Source organism: Chiloscyllium plagiosum, chromosome 26, assembly GCF_004010195.1.
Source record: "Chiloscyllium plagiosum isolate BGI_BamShark_2017 chromosome 26, ASM401019v2, whole genome shotgun sequence".
NCBI lineage: Eukaryota > Metazoa > Chordata > Chondrichthyes > Orectolobiformes > Hemiscylliidae > Chiloscyllium > Chiloscyllium plagiosum.
The window spans coordinates 39100069-39116631 of NC_057735.1; the positions used below are offsets into that span (position 1 = coordinate 39100069).

A 16563-nucleotide genomic window follows, 5' to 3' on the forward strand; every position below is an offset into this window, starting at 1 on the left:
GCTTTTCCAGCACCACACTTTGATTCTGATCTCCAGCATCTGCAGTCCTCACTTTCTTCAAATATCTCCTAACAGTGACAACTAGAGTTTAATTTGCTCAATTCCAATTGTATTTATATTGCTGTTATGGGACATTGTGACTAAATTAAGAGTTTAATGAATGATATTTAGTCTAATATTCCATCAAGTTCTGTTATGTCTGTTTTCTTTATATCAAAAAAAATGAAAATAACAAATCATTTTGCTATGGAACAGTATGACCTTGAATTTTCAAAGGTCGCAGGGATGCCTTAAAAATAACTTAAATTTTCATTCTTTTGGGTTGAATTGCTCTCTTGAAATTAAAATTTTCTTCAATATCTCTGTCAGGTATTATGAAATTTTACTAGATTCATAACATTAATTCCTTCTGTCTTTTAGGAATTTGGCTTTGAGTTAAGACATCATAATGCAGTTTCCAAGTATTCAAGACAGAACAATTGTGTTTAAATCTATGGCATTTGATATTGAACAAAGCAAGAAACGTTTGGCCAAAATCAGGCTAACCCTACACAACAGGAGCCAAGGAATTTAATACATGACTTATTAACTGTAAAGTGATTGTAATGTTTAGATGCTTTATGGTCCTTCAATTAAATTTTTCCTCCCACAGCCCAAACCAAAGTAAGGAAGTGCCCTGTATTGGTGTAAGAGAAAGTAAGCTGCTATTTTGAGTAAACTTAAAATTCTGTTTTGTCAGTGTATAGGAATAGACTTATTAAATGAACCATACAGCACTGGAAACAAAGTTGCTTGGACAGTAACTAAAATATAGTTGGTGCTTGACTCTAATTAAAAATCCTGAAGTTGTCCTTTCTCAGTGTAGTTTTTCAATTTCATCTTAATTCTAGTAATATTAAAGACACTAAGTGAAGCCTTTGTAAATAAAATCAAAGTGAGGCACATAATATTTTTATCCACGTGATATAATTCAAGTTATACAAAATGTAGATTGGTATACATCTGGATATATTAATAGTAATGAGGCCTCTAGCCATTGTCTTGGATGATTACTATTAAAACATGATCACAAAATACCTGGTGGAACTATCATTCACAGTAACTTCTCTGAGTTACTGAAATTTCTTCCCCACCTACCCTCATGAGGTGAAGCAAATGTTATTTTCCATCATGCTAAAAATTGTTGGCACGATGCGCATAGCTTTTATTCTCCTACCCAGACAGTTCCATCACCAAGTATTGCCAGATTACATGTAGATGCAGGACTGAGCTCCTGGTCTAAGTTTTAACCTCTAAGGGTGACTCCATGAAACCAATGTGGTATTGTCATTTGCTGCATTATATGGTTCATTAGGATTTTATTGCAAATTTTTGTATGATCATGGGTAGTGGCATTCCATAAACTTTAATCTGAATTCGAACTGCTAATTGACTTTACCTACAATTGAGGGTTTCACATTAAAGAAGAAGCTCTGTCATCTGTTGACTCAATTTGAAACTCCAGGAATTCAAGATTTTGCTCTTATTTTACCACTATCCCTTAACCTAGGTAGTTAAAGAGCATTTGGCATAAATTGGAAGCTTGAGTGTTTTAGTGGTGGTTTAAACTGGGTGTAGATGTGATCATTTTTTTGTGATTTGACAACTGCAAGCTTTACAAGTGTTCTTTTTAAAAAGGTTTGTAATATTAGATTACTTAGTGTGGAAACAGGCCCTTCGGCCCAACAAGTCCACACCACCCCGCCGAAGCGCAACCCACCCATTCCCCTACATTTACCCTTTACCTAACACTACGAGCAATTTAGCATGGCCAATTCACCTGACCTGCACATCTTTGGACTGTGGGAGGAAACCGGAGCACCCGGAGGAAACCCACGCAGACACGGGGAGAACGTGCAAACTCCACAGTCAGTCGCCTGAGGCGGGAATTGAACCCGGGTCTCTAGCGCTGTGAGGCAGTAGTGCTAACCACTGTGCCACCGTGCCGTGCAGCATTACTAAGCACAGACAGATTGTCTTATGAGAAGTGGTTGAGTTAGTTGGGGGCTGTAACGATTGGAATTTAGAACAATGAGTCAACCTTATTGAAACATACAAGACTTGACAGTAGAAATGGAAGTGTTCTGCTTTTATGGGACAGTCTCAGGCAGAGGGCTAATCTCAGGATAAAAGACACATTTAAGATAGAGATGAGGAATTTCTTCTCTCAGAAGGTAGTGAATCTTTGGAATTATTTACAGCAAATGGCTGTTGAGGCTGGGTTGCTAAGTATATTCATGACTGAGACGGACAGTTTTTTTTATCAGTAAGGGAATCAAGGATGATGGGAAAGGCAGGAAAGTGGAGTTGAAGATTGTCAGATCACCCATGATATCATTTAAATGGTGGAACAGGCCTATGGACTGAATGGTCTTTTACTGTCATGTTTAAATCTGGTGTGCATCACACCAGATCATTATAGGTCAGCTAATTTGTAGAATAAATGGACCAAGAATGAACAGTTAGTGCGTGGTTTACTTAATTAATCTTTATTTGGCTGACTGCTACTTTTTCATGGCAGCTGTTCATAGAGCCTACGTGATACTGGCTCTTGATCAAATTGACCACTGCCACTGGGAGATTATGGTGCCAGGTCTGAGTACTGGAGCTGATGGATATTGATGCTGAATTTACCGTGAGTCAGAAGCCTACTCTTTAAAAATCTGCTACAGCAGGGATTTGGAGCAATGGGTTTGAGAATCCCTGTCTGTTACATATGATAGTAAGTTCCATCTTACAACTCTTGAGTAAAAATGTTACCCCTGAATTCCTTACAGGATTTATTGGTGACTGTCTTAAGGTGAGGTCATTAGGGACCATATGTACAAGTGCAAGCATACCCAAGTCTATCCTGTTAAAGCCTCCATAATTTCCAAGACATCACCTCTCAAATTTCTTTTTTTTCTAGAGAAAAGTGTTCCAGATTGTTCAATATTTAAAGATCATTATCACTTCACAGTCCAGGTGTCACCATTGTAAACTTATTTTGTACCTACGTCAGTGCTCTACATCCTTACTGTAAACATGGTGATCAGAGCGAAGCAAAATGTGGTCTAGCCAGTTTACTTAACTTTTGATAATCTGCGCTTGGTTGGAAAGGAAATTTATTGTATTAATCCATCTCCTGTTTTGGATGTCATTGTGTCCACCAACCATCCCATTGGTTATATATTTGAATTTAATAATCAGCGCTTGTGATAATCAAGGGATATTTCAGAAATATATTACGTCTGTTCTCCTTGTGGAAAAGGCTACTATCAATTTGTACCGGGTCAGGCAGTTTAAGAAGGCATCTGATGTGTGTTGTCTGACCTCGGCTGCAGCAGTAAGTGTTCAAAACTTGCTTCAACAGGACAAGTCTTGGAAATGAAAACAAATAAATATATAGCTATTTCTGATAGGATAGGTTCACATTAAGCAATGTCACATGGAAAGTATGCCATGAAAAGGCTGTTGACATTTGCAGAATTATGAAATGGAATGGGTTACTGTATTCAGGACAGTGTGCCAAAACAGAGGAACATTTTGTTTCTGGGTGATTGGGAGGGTGGGAGAGGAGTTGGTGAGGTTGCAGAAGCTTCTGTTGATTGGATACCATTTCCTATTGTACAATTTCAGTGTCATAACTGTAGTTAAAAATCTCTCAACACCAGCCCAGCTACCTGATGAAGGAGCATCACCCCAAAAGCTAGTGCTCCTATAACCTGGTGTTGCGTGATTTTTAACTTTGCCCACCCCAGTCTAACACCAGCACCTCCACATCATGGCTGCCATTATAACTGTAGAGTAACATATTTGCCTTGGAGTCAGAAAGTTTTGAATTGAAGATGTAATTCAGAGATTTCAAAGCAAAAACCTAGGTGGTTGGCAATGCCAAAGAAGTTCTGCACTACTGAAGGTCTCATCTGCTTTCAAAGGTGAGTGTAAAAGATCCTGTGACAATATTTTTTGAAAAGAATAGGGACATTATCCTTGGTGGTTGGCCAATATTTATCCATCAGTCAAAATCCTGTAAACAAATGATCTGGTTGTTATAATGCTATTGTGGGATCTTGCTAAGTTGAGATTGGTTATCATGTTTTCTACATTACAACAGTGACTGCACTTGCAAAGGTTAGCTGGAATATATTTTGGAATATTCTGAAGCTGTGAAAAGTGCTCTGAATCGGAGAGTATTTTTGAGATCTTGTTGGAGAGGGGCAGGATACATTATTAGAACTGCAACATTTAAGAGCAAAGATTTTGCAGCAAGATTTAAAGTAAACCTGAGTGGCTCAGTCTTTTAAAATACAAGACTGGATAATGTTTTTCAGATGCATTATATTTCTGTCTCCAGGGCTGAATGGCCTCCATCAAACCCTGTCATGACAGCACTTCTTAAAATGGAAGCAAACTTCTGCATAAGTGGTTTCCGTGCAGATAAAGAAAATTTAACCTGCGATTGCAGATTTTAAATAGAAAAGCTGTACATAAAATAGCATCTGTTAACTGAAGAAGCTTTTTTTTAGTCTGTAACTCCTATTTAAGTTCTGCTTCCAAATAAAAGAGGGGATATTTGTCCTGGCAACATATTTGATGTCAGCATCAAATGTTTCCAGCATTGGATACCTGCCTATAAAGTTTCCTCTACTCAATGCATCAGCGAGAAGGTGCAAACCCGCATTATTGTAAATATGACAGTGTGGTTGTTAGGTAAGATTGCCAATTCAGTAACATGAGCCAGTATTTATGAGCAACTATGTCAGGCTCATTAAATGAAAGATCTTCACAGTTGAGAACATCAACTTCCATCTCAAAATACTTGGTTGAGTTTTGATCCTAGTCCCAGATATTAAGGTCTGTTTATCATTTGCAACATCAAGTTAGTTTGATAATTTCCACAAGTTATTTTTAATTTTTGAGCACTTAATATGCACTTAGGTTTTGGCTAAAATTATGTCAACATGCCCAAGATAATAAAAAAAACAGGAGCCTAAAGAACTGCGGATGCTGTAAAACAAATTGTCGGAAGAATAATGTATTGGGTCAAGAACAATTTTGAAGAAGGGTCACTTGATCCGAAACATTAACTCTGATTTCTCTCCACAAATGCTGCCAGATCTACTGAGCTTTACCAGCAATTTCTGGTTTTGTTCATAAGAAATAGGTGCAGGAAGTGGGCATCTTGGGCCAGCATTACAATTATTGTTGATCAGAATTTGTAAACTTGCGCTTAAATTTATTCAATTACACAGCCTTCACTTTCGGTTTAAGGAAATTCTAAGGCTAACAACCCTCTGAGGCACAATCTCCCATCTCCATCTAAAATGGGAGACTTCATAGTTTTAAACTATGCCCCTTTGTAGGTTCCCATGAGGAGAAAAGTTTTGTTAATATCTACCCTGCCAAGTCCCTCAGATTTTGCATGTTTCAATAAGATCATCTGAGTGTTAATGTCAGTCATTGCACCAACTAACAAAGCTAATCAACCCATGTTCCAAATGCTTTCTCCAAACTGCTACAGACACAATTTCTAATCAATCTGTTCTGACATGTTGGGGCATATTATTTATATCTATGGAACAGATATTGAATCCCAGTGATAGAAACACTTACCACTGTAGCACAAGAGCAAGTATATCCTTTCCTAAATAAAGTTAACAAAACAGCACAAAACAAAGCAGTATTCTAGTTGCAGTCTCACCAATGTTCTGTACAGTTGAAACAAGATTTCCCTACTCAAGTTTGGGAGAAGATTTGTAGCTCGGGTGCTCGTTATTGTGGTTCTGTTCGCCGAGCTGGGAATTTGTGTTGCAGACGTTTCGTCCCCTGTCTAGGTGACATCCTCAGTGCTTGGGAGCCTCCTGTGAAGCGCTTCTGTGATGTTTCCTCCAGCCTTTATAGTGATTTGTATCTGCCGCTTCCGGTTGTCAGTTCCAACTGTCCACTGCAGTGGCCGGTACGTTGGGTCCAGGTCGATGTGCTTATTGATTGAATCTGTGGATGAGTGCCATGCCTCTAGGAATTCCCTGGCTGTTCTCTGTTTGGCTTGTCCTATAATAGTAGTGTTGTCCCAGTCGAACTCCTGTTGCTTGTCATCTGAGATTTCCCTACTTTTGTACTTTACCCCCCCGCCCCACCCCTGCCTTGAATTTCAAAACATCTGTTTTCTGTGGAATTAAGTATCTCTCAGAATTACAGAAGTGATACTTCTGAAATCTCAAGTTTTGCTGCTTGCTGTTAAAATACATCTTTTGTTATTAGATCAACAACTGTCAGCTCTAAACTATTTCAATGTCCTTTTAGCCGGCTTCCACTACTCTATGCTTCATGAACTTAGCTCATCCTTATAACTAAATCTACCCTGCAACAATTTCCAATCACCCACGTATCTTGTGCCTGCTGGTGTTTATTGGCTAAAAAGCTTTCATTGTTTAAAGATTAATATTTTCTTCATGTTGAAATGCTTTCATGACAACAGATTTGTCCCCCACCCCCTCACTCCAAACACTCGTCACTAGTTTTCTGGCCCAATCTGCAATCCCAAACAACTTTGTTCCTCTTGTACCATTTGTTCATCCTGGAGTCACTTTGTCCCATATTCAGAAGCTCTGGAGTATCCTTAACACTTATTCACCACCTCTGCCATAGAGCTCACCTCTTTAAAGGAACATTTGTCATTCTTCCCAATTCTCCTGCATCTCAGTGTTTGTTTGTGTAAATTACTTTGAAGCCATAAGATTTGGGGCAGAATTGCTAAACAATATCTTGTAATTGCTAAAGGCACCACATAAATGTAAACTTGCTTCAGATAGGAAATTAGTTTGAGAGGGGGTGATGCCGTAGTAGCATTCTTGTTAGCCAACTAATCCAGAGACTCTGGTAATGTGCTGGAGAAACAGTGAAATTTGAAGTCAATAAATATCAGAAATTTGGAGTCTAATATAATTCAGCCATTGTTGATTATCCAAAAAAGCCCAACTGGTTCACTAATGTCCTTTAGGGAAGGAAACTATTGTGCTTACCTGATCTGGCCTACACTTTGACTCCACAAGCACAGCAATGTAGAAGACCGATAACTGCCTTCTGGGCAATTAGAGATGGGTGATAAATGCTGGCCTAGCCAGTGATGCCCACATCCCATGAATTAATTACTTGTGAAACTTTTTTTAGGAAGTCTGTTTTTGCACGATTTAAAATTGTTCCATGTGTTTTCTCTACTAAATTTTGATTAGCATTAGAATCTAAATTCAATGTTGCTACCTTCCAATATTCCACGGTATTAGATTTTAGGGCTTTGTTACCACAATTAACGTGGGCAAATGACCAATTGTCAGATATTTCCAGTTGGTTAAGAAGCAACAGTTTAGATATGATAAATAGCACACAAGTGTTTGGGAAGGAATTCACCCTGGGTTTTCTCTCAATTCCTTCTGGTCCAGCTTCCAGTTGAAGAAAACGGTTCCCTCAAAACATCGCCCTCTATGATGATTGCTGGCGAGGACTCCGATACTATTTTGATATATACCATATTTCCAGAGACTGGTAGTTTATCTTTGATCACCCATGTGAATCATTTTAGCCAGTGGAAACCGGACTGTTGCTCATGACGTAAGGATAACAGTTTCCAGCTCCCATTTTCATTTTTACAAGAATAAAACTTCTTAATTTCCCAAACACTGCATTGGTGATGCGCTAATAACGCTAGATAATTTTTTGACAATTCAATGAACCATTGTAACCTCTAGAATCCTGGTGATTCTTCTCACCTTTCTTGCACCTTTTTTTTAATTTCCTTGAAATTTGTTTATGCTCAGGCAATGTTAGTTGCAGGGCAGGAGCTGTTATATCAGGGTACTTTGGTACACAAGAAGAATTGAAATTTAAAAGCACCCTAGTTTCCAATGATAGGTACCATATAAATGACAAAAGTCCCTAATAATTTAAAGTTTTGATTTTGATGCACATATTTTCACAGGTGTAATCAGTTAATTCACTCAAATTACTTGCTTAAAATAATCTTGTATCTGCTTTCTGATCTGGTATTTTATTTTATAATTCTGCTTGCGTGTTTCCCCAATATCTGTAAAATTGAGCTGTCAATTTAAGCATAAGACATAGGAGCGGAAGTAAGGCAATTTGGCCCATCGAGTTCACTCCGCCATTCAATCATGGCTGAGGGCATTTCAACTCCACTTACCCGCATTCTCCCCGTAGCCCTTAATTCCTTGTGACATCAAGAATTTATCAATTTCTGCCTTGAAGACATTTAGCGTCCCAGCCTCCACTGCACTCTGTGGCAATGAATTCCACAGGCCCACCACTCTCTGGCTGAAGAAATGTCTCTGCATTTCTGTTCTGAATTTACCCCCTCTAATTCTAAGGCTGTGTCCACTAATTTTAGGTTTAGTTCTGAATCACATCGACTTTTCACCTCCTGTGTGCAAGACCGGTGTAATATGTGTGAAATATTAAATGTATTTCACAGGTTGACAAGGTAACTAGCATGGTTTAAAGACCAAATTTCGTGACTTACTGTCCTGTGACCTGGGACATACCTTTCTTCCTGCAATTTCCTGTCTTGTTAATAACCTTTTGAGCAGCATTTGTCTCCAATGCTTTGTTTCTAAGTTCCATGTCCAGTTTTGTAAAGCTATTCTGCCAAAAGATATTTTCAATAGCTCTTTCTATTAGTATGCTAAAGGAAACCAAAGGTGTTTCCAGTATAGAATGCAGACAAACTAATTAGTTATTTATTACTTGTTGTGGAAAAGGCAGCTCCCAGTTATTGTATTGTAAACACCTTTCATCTTTGAAATTATACTCCAGTATCAAACAAAATTGACAAACTCTCCCCTCTAATCAAACTTCAAATTCAAAGATACTCAAAATGATTTTATTGTTTATTGCATGACTAATAAGATTTTAGTTTCTGGTATTCTGTTTCTTGAAGCATTTCACAAAATTTAATGGCAATTACTTTGTTTTTTTTTAAAACATAGATTGAACCCAGCTGCAAGACCATGGATGTGACCTATTTCCAGTGTACCAATGGTGCTCTGGAGGAGGAACTCGAAAGTGAACCAAGTGATGTAGATTGCAAATCTTTGGAAAAACTAAACATTTAACCCAGCGCTTGGCTATGCTTGTCGAGCACAGACGCAAACCTGGATCCTGCACCAGTTTGGCAAAATGCATTAGTATTAAAGCAACATCAGCCAACTCTGTCTTGCCTATTTCTGTACAATAAGCTACATGAAGCCTTTAAGAACATAAAGCATGGAATAAACAAATATTGTATTGCCTATCAATTTTGTTCTACATGAAGTTTGTACAGAGATCTAAAATGGTATGAATTCTACCAAAAAGTGAAGCTGTACAGGTTTGCACTAAGCATAAAGTTGAGGAACAGGAAATGTAGCATGAGTTTGAAAGGAGGGTTGAGGGAGAGTAGTAGAGAACTAGAAGGGAGGGAATGAAAGAAATGGGTGAGTCATGGAGGGAAGAGCTAATCAGCTGGAGTTCAAGACTGAAATAAATGGAAAATGGCAGGAAATGAAATGCATGTTGGATATTCAATTTACGTAATATGTTCATCCTCAGTTGAGTAACAATGATCCAGTTGGCACTAATCCAACATTGAGTATCACTAACCTTGAATCTCCTGACATTACTAGCTGTATATGCCAAACAGAACAAATACATGTAATGAACATCAAGAATACACCATTATATATACTAATATTTATGGGAGTCGAGAAAATGTATTTCCTGTGCCAAGATTCTAATGGATTTGAAATTCCACCCTTTTCAACATAGCTTCTGGTTCTAGTGTGGGAGAGATTTACCCATTATTCCCTTATTTGTGTAGTAAGCCTATATGATCATCTTATCTATAATAGAAAATAGCTTGAAGCAGATCAAAACTACAGAATCTATCCACTTTTGCATTCATATTTTATATTCCTGTCTGACATCAGATTTGATCTTCAAACATTTATTTAATAAATAATGGTCTTTACTCAAATTCCATAAATGCACAATATCCTGTGTAAAATTTTCCTTCTAACTATTTTGCGTTTAGTCTTATTTGCATTGTTCTAGAATCCTGGAAAATAATGCAGCTGATAGAACCAGAATATAATTTATTAACATTGATTTTGATTTGATCAGGCATTTAATTTTAATAATCTCCTTTGTTCAGAATTTTATAAGAAAACCAACAGACATCTTAGCCTTTTTTTGGCATTTGAACCCAGGCCTCTGGCTCAGAGGCAGGGACACTACCACTACAGCACAGACTTCTGCTCAGTCCTCTTTGAAAACTTAATCTAAGAACCTTTTTTAATTAGCAATCCATGATATATGACTGATAGTGCTAGAGGATAAACCTATACAGAGTCTTAACAATGCAGTGCTATTTATTGCATATTAGCAAAAACTGCAAATAAAATTAATGAAGTAGGCAGCATTACAAAGGTTATCAGGAGGTAAAGATGTTTGTCTCGATTGGGACCTAATTCTTGCTTACCATTCTCCATTATGACTGTGTGTCATTACCAAATTGGGTGGAGCTTAGTGCAGTGTCCTGCATTAACTTTCTCAGAGTCATTACCTCATGCAACAACATGGCTGTGCATTCAACTCATACGCATGCAACAGTCAACAATAATCCCAGAACTTAATGCTGTTGTACGCTCCCCAATGACTGAGAAACTGGTCTTTCCTCCTTTATAGTAGCTTTTAATCCGCATTGCTATTATTACCCTCATTCCATTGCCTTAAACCATCAATAATCCTGTGTTGTGGTAATTTGTCGAAGGCTTTCTGAATGTGGAGAATTCATCTATTACATTTACCCCATTTGCCGTATTTGATTTGTCTGAAGACCTCCATGAAGTTTGTCAAATGTGCTCACTGAAATCAATGTTGATGGTTCCTAATTAATTTTGTTCATCTTGATATTTAGTAACTTCACCTTTAAAGCTTCCCATTTTTTCTTTCTTACCGTAGACATTAAAGTGAGAAGTCTGACTTTGCTTGAATAAATGCAGTCTCAACATTTGAAAGTATATACTGTACTATTCATGTCAGTGCTCTGCTACATATTTCCAATGGAATTCTGTAATATAATTAATAAGACCTCTAAAATGTGTTTGCTGTTTTCCTTTAGGATCAAGATTAGGATGCCTGTATCCACACAATGAGCGTCCTGTCTTGTAATTTGCCAAACTTTCATGTTTATTATAATATCTAAATACAGAATTTATCTATACCACAAAGTCCTCTTTTGACAGCACTGAAGTAACTTGTTGAATTTACATCAATCCTGATTCACTGCTTTCACCTCTTGATTTTCAATCTAATGTAATGATTCATTTTGCTTGTATATTTGTAAAAAATGGAGTGTATTTTGAATACGGAGATTGTGGTGTCATACTCCTGCCTTGCTTTCTTGATCTCTCCCATATTTAAATTGCTTAGTTTTACTATGGCTATATATATTTCCTTGTGACTTTTAATTGCCAACATCTTACTCTATGGCATTTTGAAACACTAAAATGTCCTTTTAATGTTCGGTTATTTTGCATTTTCCAATCTCAAAGAAACTCCTATTGATCTGTCTGTTATTGGATAGCTTAGGATGTGCTACGTTTTTAAAATCTTTGATCATGAACACTAGTGACTGGAACATTTTGTTACTGTTCTAGAAGAGAAGCACCTTTGTGAAAATTCTCATTCCATGTATTCCTTCCTTGCTCAAAACAGACTTACTCTGTCTCTCCTAATAATATTGTAAACCAGAATCTGTTTATTTTCCTACTTTTTCTCAGAAGTTGAATTTCTGGTGGTTATATTCAAAGAATAACTTCCTGTGGCGTAATTTTTTAATTCCCAGTTTTCTTTTGTTGAAGCCAACATCTTAAAGCTTTAATAAAAGCACTGAACTGTGTTTTTGTTTTAGTTTTCCAGCATCCAATGATGGAGAAATGCAACTTCAAGGGTTACTGGACTTGCAACATTAACTGTTACCATCTAGAGATGAAGTCAGATTGTCTAGCTATTTCTATTTTTGTACCTTATAGCTAAATAATTTATATTTCCTCCTTATTCTAAATACTTCCTTTTATTTGTATGTTTGCCTTTTTCTAATTCTAGCCATCTAACTTGTTCTGATTTGTTGCTTTGTCTATCTCTTTCTTGAATACAAATGATCTTCATTGCTATAATTATTGATGTTCACCATTAATTTGCTCTGGCTTGGATGAAGTGCGTCCTCCTTGAATAGCATGCACCTTCTCCAGAATTCATGCCAATACCATATCTCCTTCACTTGAATAATGACACTAAAATTACATGTTAATATTAAACACACCTTACAAAAAATTATCAGCCATGCAATTTAGATTGAGGTTCAAATGGATGACCTTTTAGGGGCCAATATGTTGCTGCACCTCTTGTATTTTGTTGGTTGACTGTGATTATTAGATTTTTATATTTCAATTTAGTCACCATGGAAAAACTAAAATAGTAACAGTAGTTTCTGGTTATTACAAGTGTACTGGTTTTCTTCATAACTTCCACACCCAATAATATCAAAATCTAATGAATTTTACCTGTTGACATTTTTGAATCACACTTTGGACATGATTTGTATATGGATATGTTTCTTACTACTACGTTCAAATTTCATTTTGAATCACGCTGTCATAAACCTTAATATGATTCATCATTTTTGATGAAAAATGTGACAACTGCACAAACTACATAATAATGGAAGCTTGTAGTTAACTGGCAGCCAATAGATTCTGAGTACATCAAAATCAAACTTGGCACTTAAATGCTTGAGTATTATCTAATCTTTGGATGTATTTGTAATGATCAATAAGTGTGTTTACTCATGCCCATTTCCTCAATTACACCAGCAGCTGCAACTTTAACACTGACGTCAAGTGGAAATGCATTACTAATGTTTATCCATATTGCAACAGTTAAGCAAACAGCACTGCTCTTTTATAACATTTCTTTGAGACTATAATGTCTGTTAATCATCTGACAAATAACTGATATGGTTAAACGGTAAATTGATAATCGGAGCCACATCGGTAATCATTCATTATAAATTATAGTAGTGGTCATTATTACTAACCTTTTCTTGGCTACTTTCCTTCTCATTATTTAGAATGTTTTCATGAATGTCCTTGCTTCCTCTTTTCAATGATTCACAAGGCAAATGGAAAGGGATGCAAATATTGGGAAGCTGCGGCTCCTTATTGCATTCCTGAAACTTCCCAAGGGCAGTCTAGAATGCAGATTGATTACCTGGTGAATAAAGGAGGTTTATTTTGAATTATTTTTGTTAGTTCATTGGATGTGAACATTGCTAGCTAGGCTGGCATTTATTCTCTATCCCGAGCTGCCCTTGAGTGGGAGTTGGTGAGCTGCCTTCTTGAACCAGTGCAATCCATAGTTTATAGGTAGGTACATGGTGCTTTTAGGAAGAGAGTTCCAGAGTAATTCTGTATCCGGGAAGAAATGATGATTTATGGTTCAAAAAGGAGCTGAACATATATATCTGCTAAACTCTCTGTTTACAGAAAGATAATCTATTTAATCCTGTTATATATTTGCAACTGTCCTGTTCCACTCATTGAAAGTTGTATGAATAAGGCAAGGGATCATGAGTTTTACTGTGATATGCCATTGGAAATAATTCCTTTACTGGAGAAAAGCAGTGAGGACTCCCAGCCTGATAGCATGTGTTGGTAGCATAGTAAAGCCCTAACTTCTCTTCTGATTGTTATGTGCTGCAGTGTTAACAACTACTAGCTTATTGTTGGATCCTAAGGGTCTATTTGATTTACAGTGGTGGAAGAAAACCAAGAGAGTCTTAACAAGAGGCTGCTTTCTTAAACAATCTTCCTTTTTTTCCCTCTCTCAATCCAGAAGTGCTGTTACACACAACTGAATTGCTTTCCCCCCACCTCCCCCATCACCAGATCACCCGTGGTCACTGTTTTCTTAGTTTATTATATTATAGGAATCAAGTGCCAGACAGTCGGTTCTGTTATAACACAGTAGTTCCATTCTCATGTGATCCTGTGTTATCGGAAAAATCGTGCAATAGTAGCGCTATTTAAACTAATGGGACCAGAATTGTGTTATGACCAGTGAAAGTCAGATTGCACCGAAATTGGAAGGGGACTAATATACTGGCAGAAAACTTTAAAACTTCACACTTATGAAACAGTGCCCCTAATTCGTCAATCATGTTACAGCAAATTCGTGTTAATGAAATGTGCGTTATGGTCGAATGACCTGTATATAGTAGTAAGTTAGACATTGTTCTGAAAACTTTGAGAAGACCTAGGATGTTGGTCTTCACTGTACAAGATACGAAGCTAAATTCGGCTTTTCTCTCCAATCTGAGTAATTGAGATTAATTGGAAAGTTTTAAAGCTTCTATTCCAGGCATGTTATGATGTAAATATTAAAGATTATGATGGCTGGATCGCACTTTACACTGCAGGACATTGAGGTAAAGAGGAAACCTGCCTAATCCTGGTAGAAAGCTTCTGTGTTTATGGAGATCATCAACAAAATGGTTTGTTGCCTATTTTTGTTTGATATTGGTAATTAGTGCCTTTTTGTTTCAAGTCACAAGAATAAACAGAAGCAGATCATTAAAAGAGTGCATGATCAGAGTATTTTGTTTGAAATGACTTTATTCACTTGTGGTATGTAGGCATCACTAGCCGGCCAGCAGGTAAGAGGAAAGAGTATATTTTTATTTTAAAAAGTTTCAAATCTTTTATAAAAAAACAACTATATATATATATATATATATATATAAAAAACAAAAGGGTAGAGGTAGTACAAGTGTCATATCACAATACTATTAGTAATAAACTACCTACTATTCTACCAGAACAAACGTATCTACTTAAACTACAATCAAGTTTTTAAAAAAAGTTAAATTAAGTTACATCGCATTACTTTATTCTATTTCACTCACTGCACCTCTGCTGAAGCTTCCATCCCTGGGAGTACCAGTATTTGTACCTGATTTTCCCAGCTTCCCCCTCCCAGTCCCCACAGGCTGCCTAATCTGACTTCCTCGGCTATATCATGGCACTGGTTAATAATTCTAATAAGTCTGAGTCTATATAATTTAGAAATGTCCATCAAGTCTTATAAAACTGCTCCATTTTCTGGTGCAACATATTTGGTAAGGTAGTTTTGGGGGAGATGCTCCATCACCAGCCAGCGCAATCCCAGAAGACCTGGGGGGTTTTCTGACGCCCAATTCATTAGAATGTTCTCCCCACAGTGCATGAGAATGTTACACAACCTCTTCCCATGTTCCCTCAGAGAGGGCAAGTTTGGCAACCCCAGGAGAAGAAATGCCATGAGCAAGTGAGGGTAGGAATAGGAGGATAGAGCAGATGAATGCATGGTTGAGGAGCTGATATACGGGAGAAGGATTCACATTTTTGGATCATTGGAAGCTGTTTTAGGGTAGACGTGACCTGTGCAAGAAGGACAGATTGCACCTAAATTGGAAGGGCACTAATATACTGGCAGGGAGATTCGCTCGAGCTGCTCGGGAGGATTTAGACTAGTAAGGTGGGGTATGTGGTGGGGACACCCAGGGAGATAGTGAGAAAAGATTTCAAGCTGAGATTAGTACAGTTGAGAACAAAGGCAGGCAGGGACAAAGCAGAGAACAATGTAGGACTGATAAATTAAACTACATTTATTTCAATGCAAGGGGCCGAACAGAAAAGGCAGATAATGGTTAGGAACATGGGACTGGGATCTCATAGCAATTACAGAAACATGGCTCAGGGATGGACAGGACTGGCAGCTTAATTGTTCCAGTATACAAATGCTACAGGAAGGACAGAAAGGGAGACAAGAGAGGACGGGGAGTGGCGTTTTTGATTAGGGATAACTTTACAGCTGTACTGAGGGAGGATATTCCCAAAAGTACATCCAGGAAAGTTATTTGGATGGAACTGAAAAATAAAAAAAAAGGGATGATCACCTTATTGGGATTGTATTATAGGCCCCCGAAAAGAGGGAAATTCAGAAACAAATTTATATGGAGATCTCAGTTATCTGTAAGAATAATAGAGTGATTATTATAGACTGGGACTGTTATAGTGTTAAGGGTTTAGATGGAAAGGTGTTAAGTGTGTACAAGAAAATGTTCTGAATCGATATGTGGATGTACCTACAAGGAAAGTACAAAACTTGACTTACTCTTGGGAAATAAGGCAGGTAGGTGATTGAGGTGTAAGTGGGGAGCACTTTGGGGCAAGCGACCATAATTCTATTAGATTTTAAATAGTGATAGAAAAGGATAGACCAGATCTAAAAGTTGAAGTTCTAAATTGGAGGAAGGCCAACTTTGACAGTATTAGGCAAGAACTTTCAAAAGCTGATTGGGTGCAGATGTTTGCAGGTAAAAGGACGACTGGAAAATGGGAAGCCTTCAGGAGTGAGATAACGAGTCCAGAGAAAGTGTATCCCTGTTAGGGT

General features: G+C 37.4%; 1 protein-coding gene across 4 annotated transcripts in view; it reads left to right on the forward strand.

Annotated features, from left to right (window-relative positions):
* The window catches only part of ilrun (inflammation and lipid regulator with UBA-like and NBR1-like domains), a 74740-nt gene extending 65429 nt beyond the window's left edge, over positions 1 to 9311 (forward strand). Inside the window, exon 5 of one of the 4 annotated variants that reach the window (XM_043716930.1) lies at positions 7461 to 8201. In XM_043716930.1, the coding sequence (XP_043572865.1) occupies positions 7461 to 7628 (168 nt within the window). In that variant the 3' untranslated portion in view covers positions 7629 to 8201. Of the gene's footprint in view, positions 1 to 420; positions 664 to 7460; positions 8202 to 9020 lie in introns of those variants that run through there. The other 3 variants (XM_043716932.1, XM_043716941.1, XM_043716937.1) reach the window with 3 other exon arrangements.
* The last annotated feature ends 7252 nt before the right edge of the window (positions 9312 to 16563 follow it).